We start from the raw sequence: 16,261 nt of genomic DNA, 5'->3' as shown, positions 1-16,261 counted from the left end.
CTGAACGTCGGTTCCTCTTCCTTCGTATCTTAACAAAGCCGCAGCAGTGTGCTCCGCACTGCCCAGCTCGCAAGAAAGTACTTTACAAATCATTTCATCGTCTCGGCGCGGTCTCGTAGTAGGCGCGCGTGTTTCTCGCGTGTTGCTATCTGGCCTGGTCACTCAGTTTTGTTTTGCCGCCATATTTCATTTGTGTAAGTAGAGAGAGGGCTTTCTCATGTGAACCTTTTTGAGATTCAAAGTTGTCATTCGTTCTAAAATTCCTCATGCTTAGAGGTAAGAAGTGAATTTAGCCATAAATCGTTTGCTAGAAGTTTACATGGTTATAATACTGCGAAACGGGCAGTGGTTATATTTTCAACGTCATCCGTTATCTACCTCAAACACACGGAAAAATTAAATATTTTTGTAGTTATATAAAGTGGTACCACTGAACAGACATACGTAGAAATGAACTTTCTTTGTAGCTATAGATAACAGTCACCAAAGGAAAATGGGATTTTAGATGTTTTTCGCTTGTTTTCCCATTTAGCTTGGCAATGGTAAGTAATTAAGCGAAGTAAGGTACTGAAGCTTGCCAGGCTTCCTCAATAACACGCTATTTTACGTTACATTTAGAATGGATAGCTTGTTCTCTCATGCAGATGAGAAACCCGATCCTCCCTCCCCAGACCAAAATCTTTTCACTCCACCTCACACAGCCAGGGATGCAACCTCTGGTATCTCTAGTTCTGAGAGGAGACAGTACAACAAAGCTCTAAAAGCTATGTATGAGATTGTGCGTTTGGGTTCCAAACAATTGGAGCGTTCAGTAGCTGAGGGTGATGGTGTAGTTCCTGAGACTGTGACAGAAACTTCTGAAACTGAAGATGATGTTGATGGTTTGTGGTTTGCATTCTAAGATTTGTTAACAACCTTATTGTGACTTTACTTAGACATAAATGTTAACTGACTCATGCAAAAACTATGATTAGCTTTTGTGACAAGCTGAATGATAAACACATTTTCAGTGGTTCTTTCTTATAATATATTGGAAGACAGATGCATGGATGATGTCACCGTCCACAACAATTTGCTTTTCTATCTTATAAAACAAGTTAACACCATGTTGCAGAGGGTCTGTATAGATCACAGAAGATATCAAAATGTGGCGTTAATTCTTTGACTCCCAGATCAAATTTATCATTCTCCTTACTGTCAATGATACAATTCATATAATGTTAGTTCAGATAATTTAGTATTGGATCAACTGATTATCCCCAAATTGATATTTTTCTTCATTCTCATCACTCATCTGGTTGATATTGAATTGATATTGTAAGGAGAAATTCTGTCTTGGTCACTCATAGGAGTTAAAGGGTTAAAGACTTTGCTTATCCTAACAGTATGCAGGACGCATGTGATAAATGAACTTTGTAATAGTCTTTATTCACCATAAAGTCTCTGAAGCTCAGTGGTAGAGCATTGCAGTGCATAATGCATAGGTCTGAGATTCAATTCCTCATGTGGACTCAGAATTTTTTCTCTGCCCTATGCTGCTGACAAGACAAAAAAAAAACATCTTTCTCTATTTTGTTACCAAGCTCAAAACTTACCATCTCTCTTGTTCTATTCACAGTAGATATCAACTTAATAACATTACACTGCCTTTGATTTTTGAAACATTAGATAATGAAGACTATTCCTCAGCTCACATGAAGTCTCTAAGTTCTCATGCAAGACAAAGACAAGCAACAAAATCATATGATAAAGATGTAAGTTGTGTGTTTGGCAGAAAATCCAGTTGATTTTGTATTTCATTATGCAACCAGTGACTCCAAATGCTTTAAAAAAAAAAGGGCACAGGAGAATCATGTTAAGAATTTTCTATTCATTATACGTAGCATCAATCCAAATTTATCTCATATTTGCCTGGTACTTGTTGTTATTTTTCAAACTTCAATTGTACTCAAACCAAACATTTAATTTGGTAATCTGGTGAACTGATCACTCTTTTATCCCTTTCACATCCAAGATGAAAATATCAGTACTCTGCACTGACTGCCATACATTTCTTATAATTTTAGCTTAGGGAATTTTGTTTTTCACCCCAGTATTTCCCCTGGTTGACGTTATTTCTATTATCACCTTTCTGCTGTGCAACAATGTCTTTGTAGGTCACTCTGGGTGGTGAAAATATCATGCGAAAATGCTCAAACAATCAGGGAAAAGGATGGCAGGGAAAGTGCTCGTTGAAAAATTTTGTTCAACAGAAGGGGTGCTTATTTGAAGTGGGAGCTTCTTTGAAAGGATGCACAAATTCAGGGACTTATGACATTTGGCTAAATGGCCTAGTGTTAAAAATGTGGTCTATGTCAGCTCCTTGAGTAGTCAGTTATCATTTATGATTACACATTTGCAATGAAAACTCAGATTGGTCAAGAGCATGCAGTCAATACATAACAGCGTGCTAAGTTGACGTGATAACCCAATATCTACAGAAGCTGTTGGGTCTTCATGTCAAGTTCAAGGTCTGCCTAGTTTCCAAGCCTCTCATTTGTGTAGTGTTCTCAAGCTCTCGCAAACTCAGAGAGAAGTGTCTTGTTCTTAATTTGCAGATTGGTTTAACCTGTATAATAAAACAATTTTGTAAGATGTCATGCTCAACCTCATCCAATAATTGCTTATTATCTGATAAATAGTTTTCTCTTCCAGCTGTGCTACCTTTCTAGGTGTAATCAATTGGCTAACTTGGTTTTTTATCAGGAAAACACCCTCAGCTGTACTGTATTTGATAAGTTTGTGAGTTCTTGTGACTTTTCTGCTGGATTTGATATTGTAACAAAAAGTAACATGAAACATTCAAAGGAATTAAATACCAGAATGTTGCCATTGATTAAAAAAATCTGTACTGTTTAAAAAATAAATATATCTCTGATGTATAGGACCTCAGAGGCAAGACATTTTATTGCTGTAGGTGGTTACTTATTGCAATTCTTTTACTGAAGGTACAGCATCATTTGGAGGCAAAAAATGTGAGAAAGGTACACAAAGAACTGAACAAGATTAGCATGATGCTGCAGGTTGGTGCTAAGCAGTTTTTTTACAGATATAAAATTACCATGACTCACCTTGAGTCTGCACATAATGCCTGGTGGCTGAAATTGCCTTTGCATTTCCTGGTTAGCTTACTCATTTTTGGGTGTGAAGGATTAATGGGTTATTAATCCTTCACACAGTGGGAAGATGACCTAGTTTTACAAAGTTAGCGTAACATTTACAGGGAGCCATTTTAATGTAAAGTGAAAAAGAAATGAGCTTAAAAATGGCAACAATCATCATGCCATCAAGCAGCTTTCCTGCCAAAGAGCATGCTTGGCAAAAATGTGTGCACATAGTTTTTGACACATTGCATTGCCAAAGTTAACCTATCATGGTTTTCATTAAGTTGCATGCTTCAAACACTCATGGAGTATGTGTGTTTTCTATACTGTTCTGTATACATATGTCAAGAAGAATTTGTGGAAATAATCATGAGGTTTTTTAGTTGGAGATCATGTCTGTTATTCTTGGCTACTCCCCATTGATTGGATAAGTAGGTCAAGCTGGTCTGTCAGCATTTTGCCAGGTTTCCCTAGCAATCCTACATGGAGAGAAGCTCTGATATTGTGTCAGGGGTTTACTGTGTGTGGGGCCAATTATTGAAACATGATGCTTCAGTATAAATGTTTTGTCTTTTCCACTCATTGCTTTATGTTTATTGGCTTAATTTTGTTGACTGAGGTAATTATTATGTACCAAGCAAAAATGTTGTGCGGGGTTCCATAATGAATTTGTTCTTTTTATGTGTGTGTGTGTGTGAACAGAAAGAAAGTGAAGCTCTTCATAAACGTGAAGTTCAGTTACGTGAGAGGGAGAGGGCATTACGAGATGCAGAAAAGCTCAGCCACACAACTGACATTATTATTGACAAAGTGGTGACTCAAGAGGTTGAGAATCGCTGCCAAGCTGTAACTGAGGTGAAGTTTTTTTCCTGACTACATGTCAATGTCAATGGCTGGTTTGAGTACCATCTTTGATTTTATGATAAGCTGAGTTGCACAAGCAATTTGATTGGTTCATACTTATGATCAGATGGATAGATGACATTACCATTAACCCTTTAACTCTGATAAGTGACCAAGACAGAATTTCTCTTTATGATATCAATACAATATCAAGCAAACAAGTGATGAGAATAAAGAAAAATATCAGTAAGAGGATTATTAGTTGATCCAATACCAAATTCTCAAAACTAACTTTGCAAAAACTGTATGGCAGACAGTGAGGAGAATTACTAATGAGATCTTGGGAGTTAAAGGGTTAAAAGACCTTTTCCTTTTTAATCATATAAAACAAATAGATTCCATGCTGTGGGTCTGTTCAGTAATTGATCAAAAAAGACATAACACTGTGCTAAGAACATCAGTGATACACTCTTGAGTGGCACCTTGTGTCACTTTTTTGTTCTTACCATATTTTAATGTCATCAGCTGTGATCTACTACTGAACAGATGCACGGCAACTTGAAATCTATTTGATTTGTAATTGAAAAGCTTTAGGAGCTTAATCAAGAAAGAGTAGTTCATATTGATGTTTGTCATTGAGAAGAAAAAAATTTTGTTACAACAATCTGTAGGAATATGAACAAAAGCTTGGTGAGCTTGAAGAAATCATCCATAAGAAAACAAAGGAACTCAAGAGGATTAAAGAGTCATTTGATACTATAAAAACTGCGAATGACTCGCTAAAGAAACAGGTAATAGAGAGAATTCACTTTACTCAAACATTTTAAAGGGATCATTAATAAGTGCCTTTGTAATATGAAAAGCCGTTAGAGTAATTGGGAAACAAGTGCAATGTTGTAACACAGGTGCAAATTATAAATAGCAAGTGCACTGCTAAAATTTTTTTCATCTTGACTTTCTGTTATGCATTTTTTATGTAAATAATTAACAAGTAACATTATGATTTATTGTGTAATTTGTTGTTAGTAAGCACTTGTAAAGTTTTCAAAGACTACAATTGTACTTGCCTGACAGGCTTGTGCAATTTTTTTGTCTTTGAAAAATTTACTTGTGCTTACTAACACCAAATTACACTCAAAATCTTGTTGTTACCTATACTAATAACATTTGTTCCTTTAATGGAGTTTTTTCCTGTCACTCAATTTCTATGGAAGAATCCTCATGGAACTGTCTTTTGTTTCCTGTTATTGAATCAACTTAGATCTCTGACCTTGAAATTCAAAACAAAAAGCTTGAGACTCAAGCTCTGAGTGTTCAACACAGACTGGCTAACCTGCAGGTAAATAGAAATTCTGTTTACATCATTTGGTTCCTTTTGGGAAAATCTGAGCTGAGACAATTTTATGAGGTTCTTTTCACCTATGGTCAATATAAATGTTTATTTGATTAACTTTTTTTATTTAATCTTACCATTCAGAGAAAGAATGAATTTTTGCAGAGGAATTCCAAGCCAGAGGATAGAGAGATTGAAAAAGAAAGAAATAACAAGCTTACTTCGCATGGCAAAAGTGGTACTTTCCTACAATATTCTTGTTCAAGATGTGTTGTTTAGATCAGATTGTTTCCAATATTTCCTAATAACAAACTGCCCTCTAAAGAGAATTCAGGAATAAGAAATTAAAATAAGTACTCCCTTTTCTCTAGTGATTGCATTCCCCACTGCCAGTGCCGGAGTACTTTTTTTGATTTCTCAACTTTATGAAATATATTTAGGAGTCCTTAAATGGGATTTCATGAAAAAGTGATTTGATATGATTCTCACTTTCTAGTACCCAGTATTTTTTCCTGCAGATACAACGTTCATGAAATATTAGCATTTTTGTGTAAAAAAGGTCTGTACTCAAGGCAAGTGGTCTACCCAGTGAGACTGTCCCAATTTCCTTTGCATAAAGCTACTAGGGGTATGAGGCATTTCATCAGGCTTCCCTGACAATTTGCTGGCCCATTTTCATTCCTGGGAGGAGACATGCACTGTGAGAATAAGAGATTTTGTCCAAGAATGGTCAGGTCTTGAACCCAGACCCCTTGACTTGGAGTCCAGCACACTAACTTAGTGTATGAAGTCTGTTGTGTCCCTTTTTTTCTTCTCAGAAATAGTTTAAATCAATGATCTGTATTCATTTATTTCAGAGACAGTGGCCAAGTCAGTGTCTTTCTCTCAAAACAAGGTAAAAAGTTTTTATGTTAATTGTAAATAGTAATGTCATTGTTTTCCCTTGTATTGCCACAATGCCTCGTTTTTTTGTTTTTTTGTTTTTTTTAACAATCATCTTGTTTTAGAATCCTTTGAAATGAATAAGCAAATCATATCTTGAGAGATAAAAGGGTTTTTTTTTATTTCCAGGTGAATTTTTCTGGTCTATTTGAAGTGTTGGCTGTATTGCTGGATTGGACTTCAGAAGTTCATCTTCAGAAGATGCCAACTTTTCAGGACTCGCCACAAGGAAGGCTACAAGAACAGCAATTAGACATTCCCTCGTCGCTGGTACATGAAAAATGTTTGAAAGTAAGTCAGCTTGATTGATGTTCAATGAAAACTGAACTGAACTGGGTGGATCCTATGAGGAGAAGAAGGGAAGTTGACAGATTTTTGCGGGGCAGAACAAAAAAGTGAACACAACGCGTGTGTTCGACACTATATAGCATAGTTTTGGTTCCTTGGTAGAAAAATTCCAAAAGATTGTTTCTTCAACCAGACGTCTTTCTCGAGAAACGTCAGAAGATGAATTAGTTATTACTGTTATTTTTTTTTCCTTTTTGCTATGCAGATTTTACCCGGCATGTCAGACATACTTAGTATTCTACCAAGTGTTAATCCTCGCCTACAACAGCCCTGCTTACAGTTCACCTACTGGAGTATTGTTTACATGGAACAGACAGTGCAAGGATCGCAGGTACCTAAACGCACCAAACACAATGGCATTTTTCAACATAGATCTGTTATTGGACTAACGACCCTGTGTCTTAAATGCGTTTCCATTTTTTCCCTCTCAATTGCTTTTTTGTTGTCATTTTTGCAGAGAACTGCTTTGGCGTCCACATTGCGACATATTGGTGAAGAACTGTACAAACCTCAGGTAAAAAAACTCCTCTTTTAAATAGTCTCTTTTTGATTTATTGCGTGGGTTGGAGAAATTATCAATGAATAAATAAATATCTAATTTAACAAGCATAACTTTGGTTTTAATTTGGTTGCGTCCTATTTCGGAAGGCTTCGTCTCGTCCCTGCCGCTTCTATTAAGTTTGGAGGGTTACGTCTAACTTCGGACAGTTCCGTCTAATTTCGGACAGTTCCGTCTCATTTCGGACAGTTCCGTCTCATTTCGGACAGTTCCGTCTCTTTCCGGACGGTTTCGTCTAATTTTAGACGGTTGCGTCAGAGTCTTGTTTTGAACAGGTCAGTCCGGACAAAGTTTGACGGAAATTTATGCAATGGAGTGAACTGTTCATACAGAGATTCCTTTTAAAACACTGGCTATTTTTCAGGTGTCAAAAATTTCAGAGGAAGGAGTTTGTCTGAAAAGTGACAAGCAGAAAGTTGACATCTACTTTCATAGCCCCACAGTTGCTGTCAGGATTCTTTCGTCTCTTATTATCCTCAAAACACTCGCTAGAGGTGAGACAACTGCTTCAATTTCAGCTATTTTTGTCTGCTTGTTCGTGTCAATTTTTTCACTCATTGCAGTTTAGTATCAGTTTGTTACACATCAGACCACGGTCTTTGACTTCAGTGAATTCTTGAATCAATTGTAAATGAAACTGCGCCAAAGAGCTACCTTCAAATTTACGTGAATGATGTGAGTACAAATTGAAATTGATTTTGAAAGGCAAATATTTTAACCAATGTTTTTTTATCCTGTTGTTCTCTTGTAGTCGATTATTTGGCACATGTCTTTGATGTCTTAAAAACTGACTTGAAAGACGATTTGGTGAGTTGGCCTTCGAAACAAGCGTTTTAATACTTGGGTGTGAATAGAACTAAGATGCAACGACCAGCTGGAAGGTTTTTAAGGGCTGGAGAAAATCCAATAATAATTTGAAATGATAACGACGATGACGACAGTGACAATAACGGTGACGGTGAAGGAGATGAATACAAGTCGCTGTTTGCAACGCTTCCGGGAGAGCATTGCATGACAGCATGAAAAACGGCTGCATATTCTCCATACAATACGTATTCTCATTACAATTTCTAAGGTGCTGACAAGGAGAATTTGTTTAACAATCAAGAGCTTTAATCTTAAGTTGTTGAAGTGACCTTAATGTCTGATTCGAGGGTGATGTTGTAAAGATAAATTAGATGCTTATCTCTCTCTAATAATTATCATTCCAACACAGTTTGATATAATCTGTAATTTCTAGTTTGTTATAGATGATTTGCATTTTCTTTTCCGTGACAGGGCAAGCAGATTTTTCTTACTTACGAGGGAGTATACGTGGTGTTATCATACATGAAGCTTGTGCATAAGGTGAGGGGGGGGGGGGGGGTCAGAATTCAGTGATTGTAGGGAAGTTAATTCTCATTGAAGAGATTTTTGATTATTACTTTTGATCACTCCTTGAGGGGAGGTTTTGAACTCTTTTTCAGACGGAGGTCGTTAGAGGGAGAGCATATTGAGAGAACAGGACATGGTCTTTTAGATAAATCATTGCACTAATCTACAGGAAAATTACTGGATAGGATAATTGGATCCAGAGCATTTTTAAAAAGTTGGTTTTGTTCAGCTGAAAGTTCTGCATTTTTCTCCTTACCAGGCTCTCCTCGGAAGTGCTGTCGATGTAATGCTACTGATGTCTGTCGATTCACGTAAGTTTGAGCTCGTGATAAACTGATGCGGTTCATGCCATGCCATGTATAGAGTCAAAGATTTACACTCTTACCTTTTACAACGAATCATTTTCAGAAGTCCTATTTACTTATTTATTCGCTCGTTCTATAGAAGGGGTTTTGTTGCTCATTTAAGCTCGAATTAGCGCCTGTGTGCTTATTGAAATTAAGGAGTGGTGGGATATCAAAGGAATGGCACGAAATTGAGAGTAAGAAACAGAAAATAGCAGCTGTTCCTTGGAAGTTTGCGACTTTAAGAACGAGAGCAGGGTTGTGGTAATTCTCAACCCATTCATGTCCACTATAACCAAGATCAAACATTGTGGGTCTACGAACTATTGCGGTACTTTATAGCTATAACATGCGCTCCCTTAGCAGTTGCTTTACAAAAAGCTTTTAATGTTTTCTTTTTTAATATATTTTCTTCTTCTCTTTTTTAATATGACGTGTTAACTTTCGAGATCGTGATATTAACGTTTTTAATTTCAATCGCGGAAGAGATCTGGAAGCGAACCAATGGACTGGTTTTTGAGCCAAGACCCATTCCTTTTAGTATGCCTCTAGAGATATAGATTTAAAGTATGGCTTTTAGCCAGGCATCCGAATAACGTTCTGCATTATGCATGTAATTGAGGCGGCGAAGAATGTTATCCGAAGAGACACTAACCCCCCCTTGGTTATACACTCTCAGCATTTACCGCGGTGTTTCTGGATAGCTGTTCAAACGAACTCTGGTTCAGGACAGCCGTGAATTTGCTGCAACACAAGGGAATGGATCCTAAAATACTAGAAAAATTGAGCATTGTCCTACAAAGACTCTCTAAAATCAAGTAAGTAAAACTATCTTTAATGTATTCCACTTCACACTTTCGGGCTGTCCTCTCAGTAGCTCGATTTTTTGCAGGTCTAATCGCCGATACTTCGAAGCCTTCCAGATATCCGCCGTAGTGCAAGAAATGTTACGAACTTGCGATCCACAGAATGCCTTTTTGGCTCTGAACCTGCGATCTATTATCTTCAACCTTGGTAAAGGAAAGGTGTAAATGTGGCTCCAAAACTACAACACTACTGGACAAGTTGAATGTCACTGAGCTTGTATTAACGAACGACGACGGCATGGAGTCGAGTCATTGGCTATAGACTCTCGAAATCTTAATACAAAGGTAGAAATTATCCCGGTTAGCTGCTATACTCTTTCAGGTAAATTGGTGAAGAGAATGTGGTGTTGTATACAGAGAGTATCCCCAGCTGAAGGTCAGTCTATTCTCACCCGACACCGACTGAAACTCTATAACAACTTTTATCTGATAACTTTGAGCATTCTCATTACCTGTTTGCTGGATAATGTATGGATATTGAAGGGAGAAGTTACATCTTAATCACCTCTGAATTGGCAAGGAAATGTTGTCCTCTCCAAAGAGTGCGTAATAGAGACAAACTATGCATGTATGAAGTGTACATCACAATTAGAAATTTTTACCAGATGATTTAGAAACCTAAAATTGGCAAGCGCCTCTTAATCCTTCATTAAGAAGGATGGAGGAATATTTTTTGCTGTATAAAGCTGTATCTCAGTCTTTTTTGTCTGCTATGTTGTAGCCCCTGCTGAACGCGCGTTTCCACCCGCAGGAAGATTTGAGAAGAGGTTTGCTTCGGGTCTGGCACAAATAATGAGACAGTACTAGACCCCTTGCAGACCTCTTGCCAGCTCGCATTGTTCAAGACCTCATACTACCCCAAAGGCGAAGGAATACTCCTGCTGAAGCGCCAATAATGAAGGCCTGGTCGCATTGTTGCTGTATATGTTGTGGTTCAATTTTATCCTTGGTTCAAATTTTCTTTTCTTTTGTTTTTGGGTATTGTAATATATTATAACGAATTTGAAACAAAGGAAAATAAAATTTGAACCAAGGATAAAATTGAACCACAACATATACATCTCAATCTTCCCGTTCGGATGTCGACCACGAGGGAAAAACCTCTTTCTCAGAATTTATTGATTTCCTTATCAAAAAATTACCAATCTAGCAAGACTAGTAATCTAAACATTTGTTTTGCTTGATTGCATCTCCGAAATATGAAATCTCGTTAAGGACGGCCACGCTTACAACGGTGAATTTAATCGTTTGAATTCCTAATGTAACCAGCAGGAGTTTGTTGAATTGTTTGTTTTTTAAACCGCCTTCATGTTAAAAAACACGATTTTGGCCATAAGCCATATATCACTAAATTGGATGATGATCCCTGGAATTGCTCGAAGCCTCATTTCACAAGCGCCAGAAATTGAGTGTCGCCCTCTGTTTGCCTGCGATTTTAATTAGGCTTTTCAAAGGTGGGATAAAGCTTAAAATCAAATGGCGCCATCAACTGGTCGGCGTCTAAAACTAATTGGTTTCTACAATAGAACTGAACCCAGAATTGGGTGACGCCTTTTAATGGGAAATCGCCAAAAATCTGATTGCTTTAAAAATTGGGTGGGGTATCACTGACGATTGTCCGGCGCTCAGGGCGCCTCTAACTGGATAGCACGTAAAGTCAAGAAGCGCCTAAAATTGGGTGGTGTCTAATTCTTGAAGAATTATAGACCGAATTGCGCTGCCACGTATTGTCTGTGACAATGCCACGCGTTGTCTTGTTTCACCAAATATAAAACGTGGGCTTCTTCCGCTCATATAAACTACCTGATTTGCGTTCGTTATGTTCCCCCTCAAATTATCACGTTGCGAATTTTTTTGATAATTCTCTTTAAGTTTATCTCTTCTTTAATGCGTAAATCACGTTAAAAACGCCAAGTCTCATTTATACCATCTTAAGTACATTTTGAATTGCATGCTCAAATTACAAAAAGAGTTGAATATTTACGCAAAGAAAAGTGAATAACCAGGAATTCACTGAAATCCTTCAGCCAAGCACTACCTGAGGACGTAAGAATACCGCGATTATTTGGTGTTTCAACTAAGCGATGCTATTGACCTTTCGTGTAGAGACTTTGTAAATCTTATAATCCCCTCGTGTTAAAAGAACTTAAAGAAAAGATGTAATAAATGATGAAAATTAGCTAAGGATTAAAACTATCAGTTTTCATTAAAAAGCCTGAGTGTGGTGCAGGGGTGGTGCGATACGAAATTCCATGTTTCCTTTGAAACTTTTTTGCCACGAAAGGACTTTCAGCCCGGCTACTTTAATGCATCCTAATAGGCCGGACTTGGTTAATGACGTGGGTGTCACCGTAAAAGTCTATTACTGCTGAAAACTGTAGGGAAATCAGATGTGGGCGACGGATGCGTGCAGCTCTCCTCATGACAAAATATTAAATGATGGAGGGACACCGAAGTTTCTACCTTTTCTGTATAATATCATAATTACATGTAGTGCATTTTTCTCTGTATTTCGAAGGATACTTTTGCTTTGGAGTTTCTTGAACTAGTTTAGCTAAATGTCCTCACGACTTCATTTTCTTTGCTTTGCCTTTACGTGACGGAATGAAATTTCACGAAACTACTCTACATAGAACAATGTTTGCTCGAGGACTATTTAGCGGAAGAACCTCACTCATACAGCTCTGAGGAATTTCCCATGTTTAGATAAGAGTAGAATTGCATACTTCAGTTCGCTGTGTTTCTTAACACCATTGATTCGTGTTTTAAAGGATATTAATATGTTCCGACGCTCACGGAAAGATTTTAGCCTTCGTTTGGTTTGTTTTTCCGGTTCTTCATCAACTATTTTTGTCTTGTTTTATTAGGTTACTTGGTCAGTGTGATAATTTTATTTTCTTTTTCATCCTCTTTCTTACTAAATTAAGTCGTACGTGGAAGAGTCAGGAATTTGATGAAACATGAGCGAGATCTAAACTTGAACCACACCCTCTTACTCTGAATCTTACGGCACAAATACTGAGGTCGCTCCTTTCTGTATTACTCCTGAATTGTGCATGCTGAGAGACTCAGAAGGCGGCTTTTTGGAAACCTAGAAGAAGCTGTTTATCAGAGGCTTGCTGAGCTTGCCTGGCAGGCGTGTGAGTGAGATTTCATCTGCTCATCATCTTTTCACTTGCGCGCGTACTATTTTACATTTCTGCCGACAGCCTGTCACCCAGGCGCGCGAGTGGGATTTCATCAGCTCTCTTACACGCGTGTTATTTTGTGTTTTTCGCAGAGCGCTTGGCGCAAAGACGCGCGAGTGAGATTTCATCTGCTCATAATCTTTTCTACTCGGCGCGTGTTATTTTGTATTTTTGCCGACAGCCTGTCTCCTAGGCGCGCAAGTGAGATTTCATCTACTCTGCATCGGCTCTTGTGCGTTTCTTTACTTCGCATTGTCGCCCAAGTGGTTGCTACGAAGACACGCGAGTGAGGGTCCATCTACGTATCATCTGCTCTCTTACCGGCTTGTACTCAGTATTCTCGTCCAGAGCTTGCCACGCAGGGTATAACTGTCGTGGCCTTGGTTACAGATTTTGAAGTAACTTGTGCATATCCCATGCCGGACGAATGACGGAATTTAATCGCCAACCAACACAATGAACCCGTTGAATCCAGTATCTGATTAGTAATTTTCCCCTCTAGCTGAAACACATTTTCTGGTACTTTACTTAAGGGAATTTGGATTTACATGAAAACAACACGTTAAAGCTGTAAAGTTTTGGCTATTCACTTCATTTGTAGCTGGTAACAGAACTACAATGGTTTGATAAAGTTGCTTATTAATTAATTCTTGAATTTTAAGGATAACGAAATTAAAAGGCCCGAGGGAAAGGGCTAACTCCAGTTGAACTTAAAGCAGACCGATACTAGTCTCTTTCATAGCTCAAACTTACCATGACGTTAGTGGCTATTATCAGTGTCACGAAATGTTTTGCATCTCGAAAACTGATTTCTCCTTGTCGGCTTGAGATCATTATTATTTTCTTGTTGTCAGACAATGCCTTTTCTCACAGTTTTTCGAAATTCCTGCTTAAATTCCTATTATGTTTGTTTATGCCATGGAAACATCTGTGATACTTCCTCTCAGTGTAATTGTCGGTTCAACTCGTGCTGTGATAAACTTTTCGTGGAAGTCGCCTTGGAACATAACTTTGTTTTTACGGTCAGACTTGTGTTTTGGCTCCGTTAATAAAAGGCTCTTGAGAAGATATCATTTGTCACAATTAATTAAACTAAAAAAATTTGTCAGTTCTCTTAATTGTCTTCGTTACCGACACGTCAATCGAGTTTCTCACCATTGCACTAAGCATATTCCTGTTTTTAAGTTTTCAGATAAAAATGTGTTCGTTACAAAAAAAAAGGAAAAAAATAAGAAGTTCTCTTTCATCCATTGCTGGTTTTCCGCTTGTAGGGCAATCCTTCTTAATCTTAATGGTACAATGATTCTCCCGCTGCTTTTAAGAATCCCATAACGAATAATCTGGAGGCAGCTACCACGAAACTAAGATATTTTTACTGAAAAATCGATTGCCTATTGTATCCACGTTTTGGGGCTACGTCATAACCTAGAGGAAGGCGCGCTTTTACCCATAATACGGGTGAAATTAGCGCAACTTTGGAGAAGCCGTTTGGCATGGTTTTCTTCAAACCAACAGGATCATGGCCCGTCGAAGCGAGATTTTAGGCGCCCCAGTTACCATGTAGTGGGTCTTAGTTTGGATCTACTTCTGTTCTTTCCCAAATATATTTTACCTCGTTATATGACGTTTTGCTTTTGGAAACTCAGGGAAAAATCTGTCATTTCCGGTACTTAAGATCTACATATTTCCGGAAACTGTGTTTTTATCAACCCGCGTATGGAGAAAGGAGTGGACTCGGAAGATTATGGACTAATAAAAGCCTCGGCCTACTGAAAATAGGTACAATTTACTTGCTGTTCGACGTTGCTTATAGACAGCTTGAATGGGGAATATGACTGGTCATTCAGCTGACCCTAGTTGAAACAGTTTAATGGTACACTTCATTTTATGCGATGCAACAATGACTGTCAGCAATTGTCGTGCTGTAGGATGCAAACTTAGCTAACACTGTTAGTCTGTTCGTCTTTCTTGTTGCATAAAATATACGTTTTAAGATCCAGAGCTTCTGTATTTCTCAACAGATAACGTGAGCATTTTGAAATGGAATGCAACGGGCGCTTTTTGAATGAAACTTAGGCAATTAAATGATATTGGCTTGACAACAAAGGTAATGACTTCAATATGTATGCCAAGAAGCATCATCATGTTTAAGTTAAGATCATGGCTTTATTAAAACTTCGGGTTTTTTGTTTGTTTTCCAGAGACGCGTTCGCCTGTGGGGTTTTGAGTTCAGAGCAGGCTTTTGTTCAAATCAGCAAATAAGCCATGCATTGAAATTACCGTGACAAAAGGGAAGCCGGCAATTGTGTTATCATGCTGAAAATCACAGAATACAAAACAATAATAACACTGGCGCTGAGTGAATATGTATTGTCAAAATATCACATTTCGACCAACAGGATTCTTAGAATTTACTTAGCTAAATGTTTGAACAGAAAACAATTAATGTCGAGTAAAGTTTGCCGCTTAAAAATTTGGAAACTGCAAGAGCTAGAACGTTTTGGAAGAATCTGTGGCTTTCGTGCCCAGCTTTCGAAATAATTGAGGCTTTTCTCCTCAAGTTTCATTCCTCAGAATGTTTCTGATTTATTGAAAACGGCGACTGAGTTATTTCACGTTAATTGAAATTCTGACACCTCAGTCTCTTATTGTTTAATGTGGTTTTACAAAGCTAAGCACGGTTCAAGGGTGTATTTATGCAATGCTTTTTGCCACCACACAAAGAAACCCAATGAATCCACAAAATTAGGCCGTGTTTCTTTCAAATAGAAGGATATTTGGGGTTTTGAGACGTGATCTGCAAGGCGAAAATGAGTTGAGTTACTGTTGGTAGAAAAAGGATCAATCAGATTTGATTTTGACGTATTCCTGTTCAATGTCGCTGAATTCTGTTATCAACAAAATCATACGCCGTGAGAAAGGAATTCACAAATAATACACAGAATTGACTTAACAAATCAAGTTCACAACCAAAACATTCTATTTTTAACCATAAATCTATGATATTGATCAAATATCGCCTACAGAAGCACACATTTCGATCAACGCGTTAAAAATGCCTGTGCCCAAGTCTGCAAATCTGTCAAAATCATTCATATTCCATTTGGCAAATGCAAGCTCAGATTATCATGAAAACAATACACTGTTACAGATCTTGGCGTTTCCGGGAGCGAGCTATTTACTAAATGACCCATTTTCCTGATGTGTAATTATCTAAGTCAATTCAATTTTGTCTTGGAATGTCCATAAAAATATGCCAAACACACGAAAGCTTTATGATTCGCTCCACGCAAACCAAGAGCTACCCACGCCACACTGGCA

The 16,261-nt window shown here is 37.8% G+C and overlaps 1 protein-coding gene and 1 long non-coding RNA gene across 4 annotated transcripts; both read left to right on the top strand.

The window, feature by feature from the left end:
• The first annotated feature begins 176 nt into the window (after positions 1 to 176).
• LOC131784364 (coiled-coil domain-containing protein 138) lies at positions 177 to 11,933 on the top strand. 3 transcript variants are annotated; one of them, XM_059101164.2, is made up of 18 exons: positions 177 to 276; positions 619 to 881; positions 1,669 to 1,754; positions 2,988 to 3,062; positions 3,846 to 3,998; positions 4,658 to 4,777; positions 5,248 to 5,325; positions 5,464 to 5,557; positions 6,177 to 6,214; positions 6,391 to 6,552; positions 6,815 to 6,940; positions 7,067 to 7,123; positions 7,533 to 7,662; positions 7,920 to 7,975; positions 8,447 to 8,515; positions 8,802 to 8,853; positions 9,566 to 9,704; positions 9,779 to 11,933. In XM_059101164.2, exons 2-18 carry the CDS (start codon positions 620 to 622, stop codon positions 9,915 to 9,917), a joined length of 1,836 nt encoding a protein of 611 aa, XP_058957147.2. In that variant the 5' UTR covers positions 177 to 276; position 619; the 3' UTR covers positions 9,918 to 11,933. The 3 variants fall into 3 exon arrangements, with proteins under 3 accessions (XP_058957147.2, XP_058957148.2, XP_058957149.2); XM_059101165.2 differs by having other exon boundaries at positions 180 to 276; positions 645 to 881; XM_059101166.2 differs by lacking the exon at positions 177 to 276 and adding an exon at positions 527 to 542 and having other exon boundaries at positions 645 to 881.
• A 2,594-nt stretch (positions 11,934 to 14,527) lies between these two features.
• Positions 14,528 to 15,424, top strand: LOC131784301 (uncharacterized). Its single transcript, XR_009340194.2, has 3 exons — positions 14,528 to 14,719; positions 14,962 to 15,047; positions 15,142 to 15,424. It is a non-coding gene; the product is annotated as an uncharacterized lncRNA (long non-coding RNA).
• The last annotated feature ends 837 nt before the right edge of the window (positions 15,425 to 16,261 follow it).

This window comes from Pocillopora verrucosa, chromosome 14 (assembly GCF_036669915.1).
Source record: "Pocillopora verrucosa isolate sample1 chromosome 14, ASM3666991v2, whole genome shotgun sequence".
Taxonomy (NCBI): domain Eukaryota; kingdom Metazoa; phylum Cnidaria; class Anthozoa; order Scleractinia; family Pocilloporidae; genus Pocillopora; species Pocillopora verrucosa.
The sequence above is the reverse complement of the archived record's forward strand: the minus strand, read 5'-3'. Positions and strand labels throughout refer to the sequence as shown.

Bases quoted from the DNA above. Each gene is read 5' to 3' on its own strand.
- LOC131784364 (XM_059101164.2), top strand. From the start codon at position 620: ATGGATAGCTTGTTCTCTCATGCAGATGAGAAACCCGATCCTCCCTCC. The intron at 882-1,668 runs GTTTGTGGTTTG...TTGAAACATTAG, and splicing joins AACTGAAGATGATGTTGATG to ATAATGAAGACTATTCCTCA. The intron at 7,663-7,919 runs GTGAGACAACTG...GTTCTCTTGTAG, and splicing joins CCTCAAAACACTCGCTAGAG to TCGATTATTTGGCACATGTC.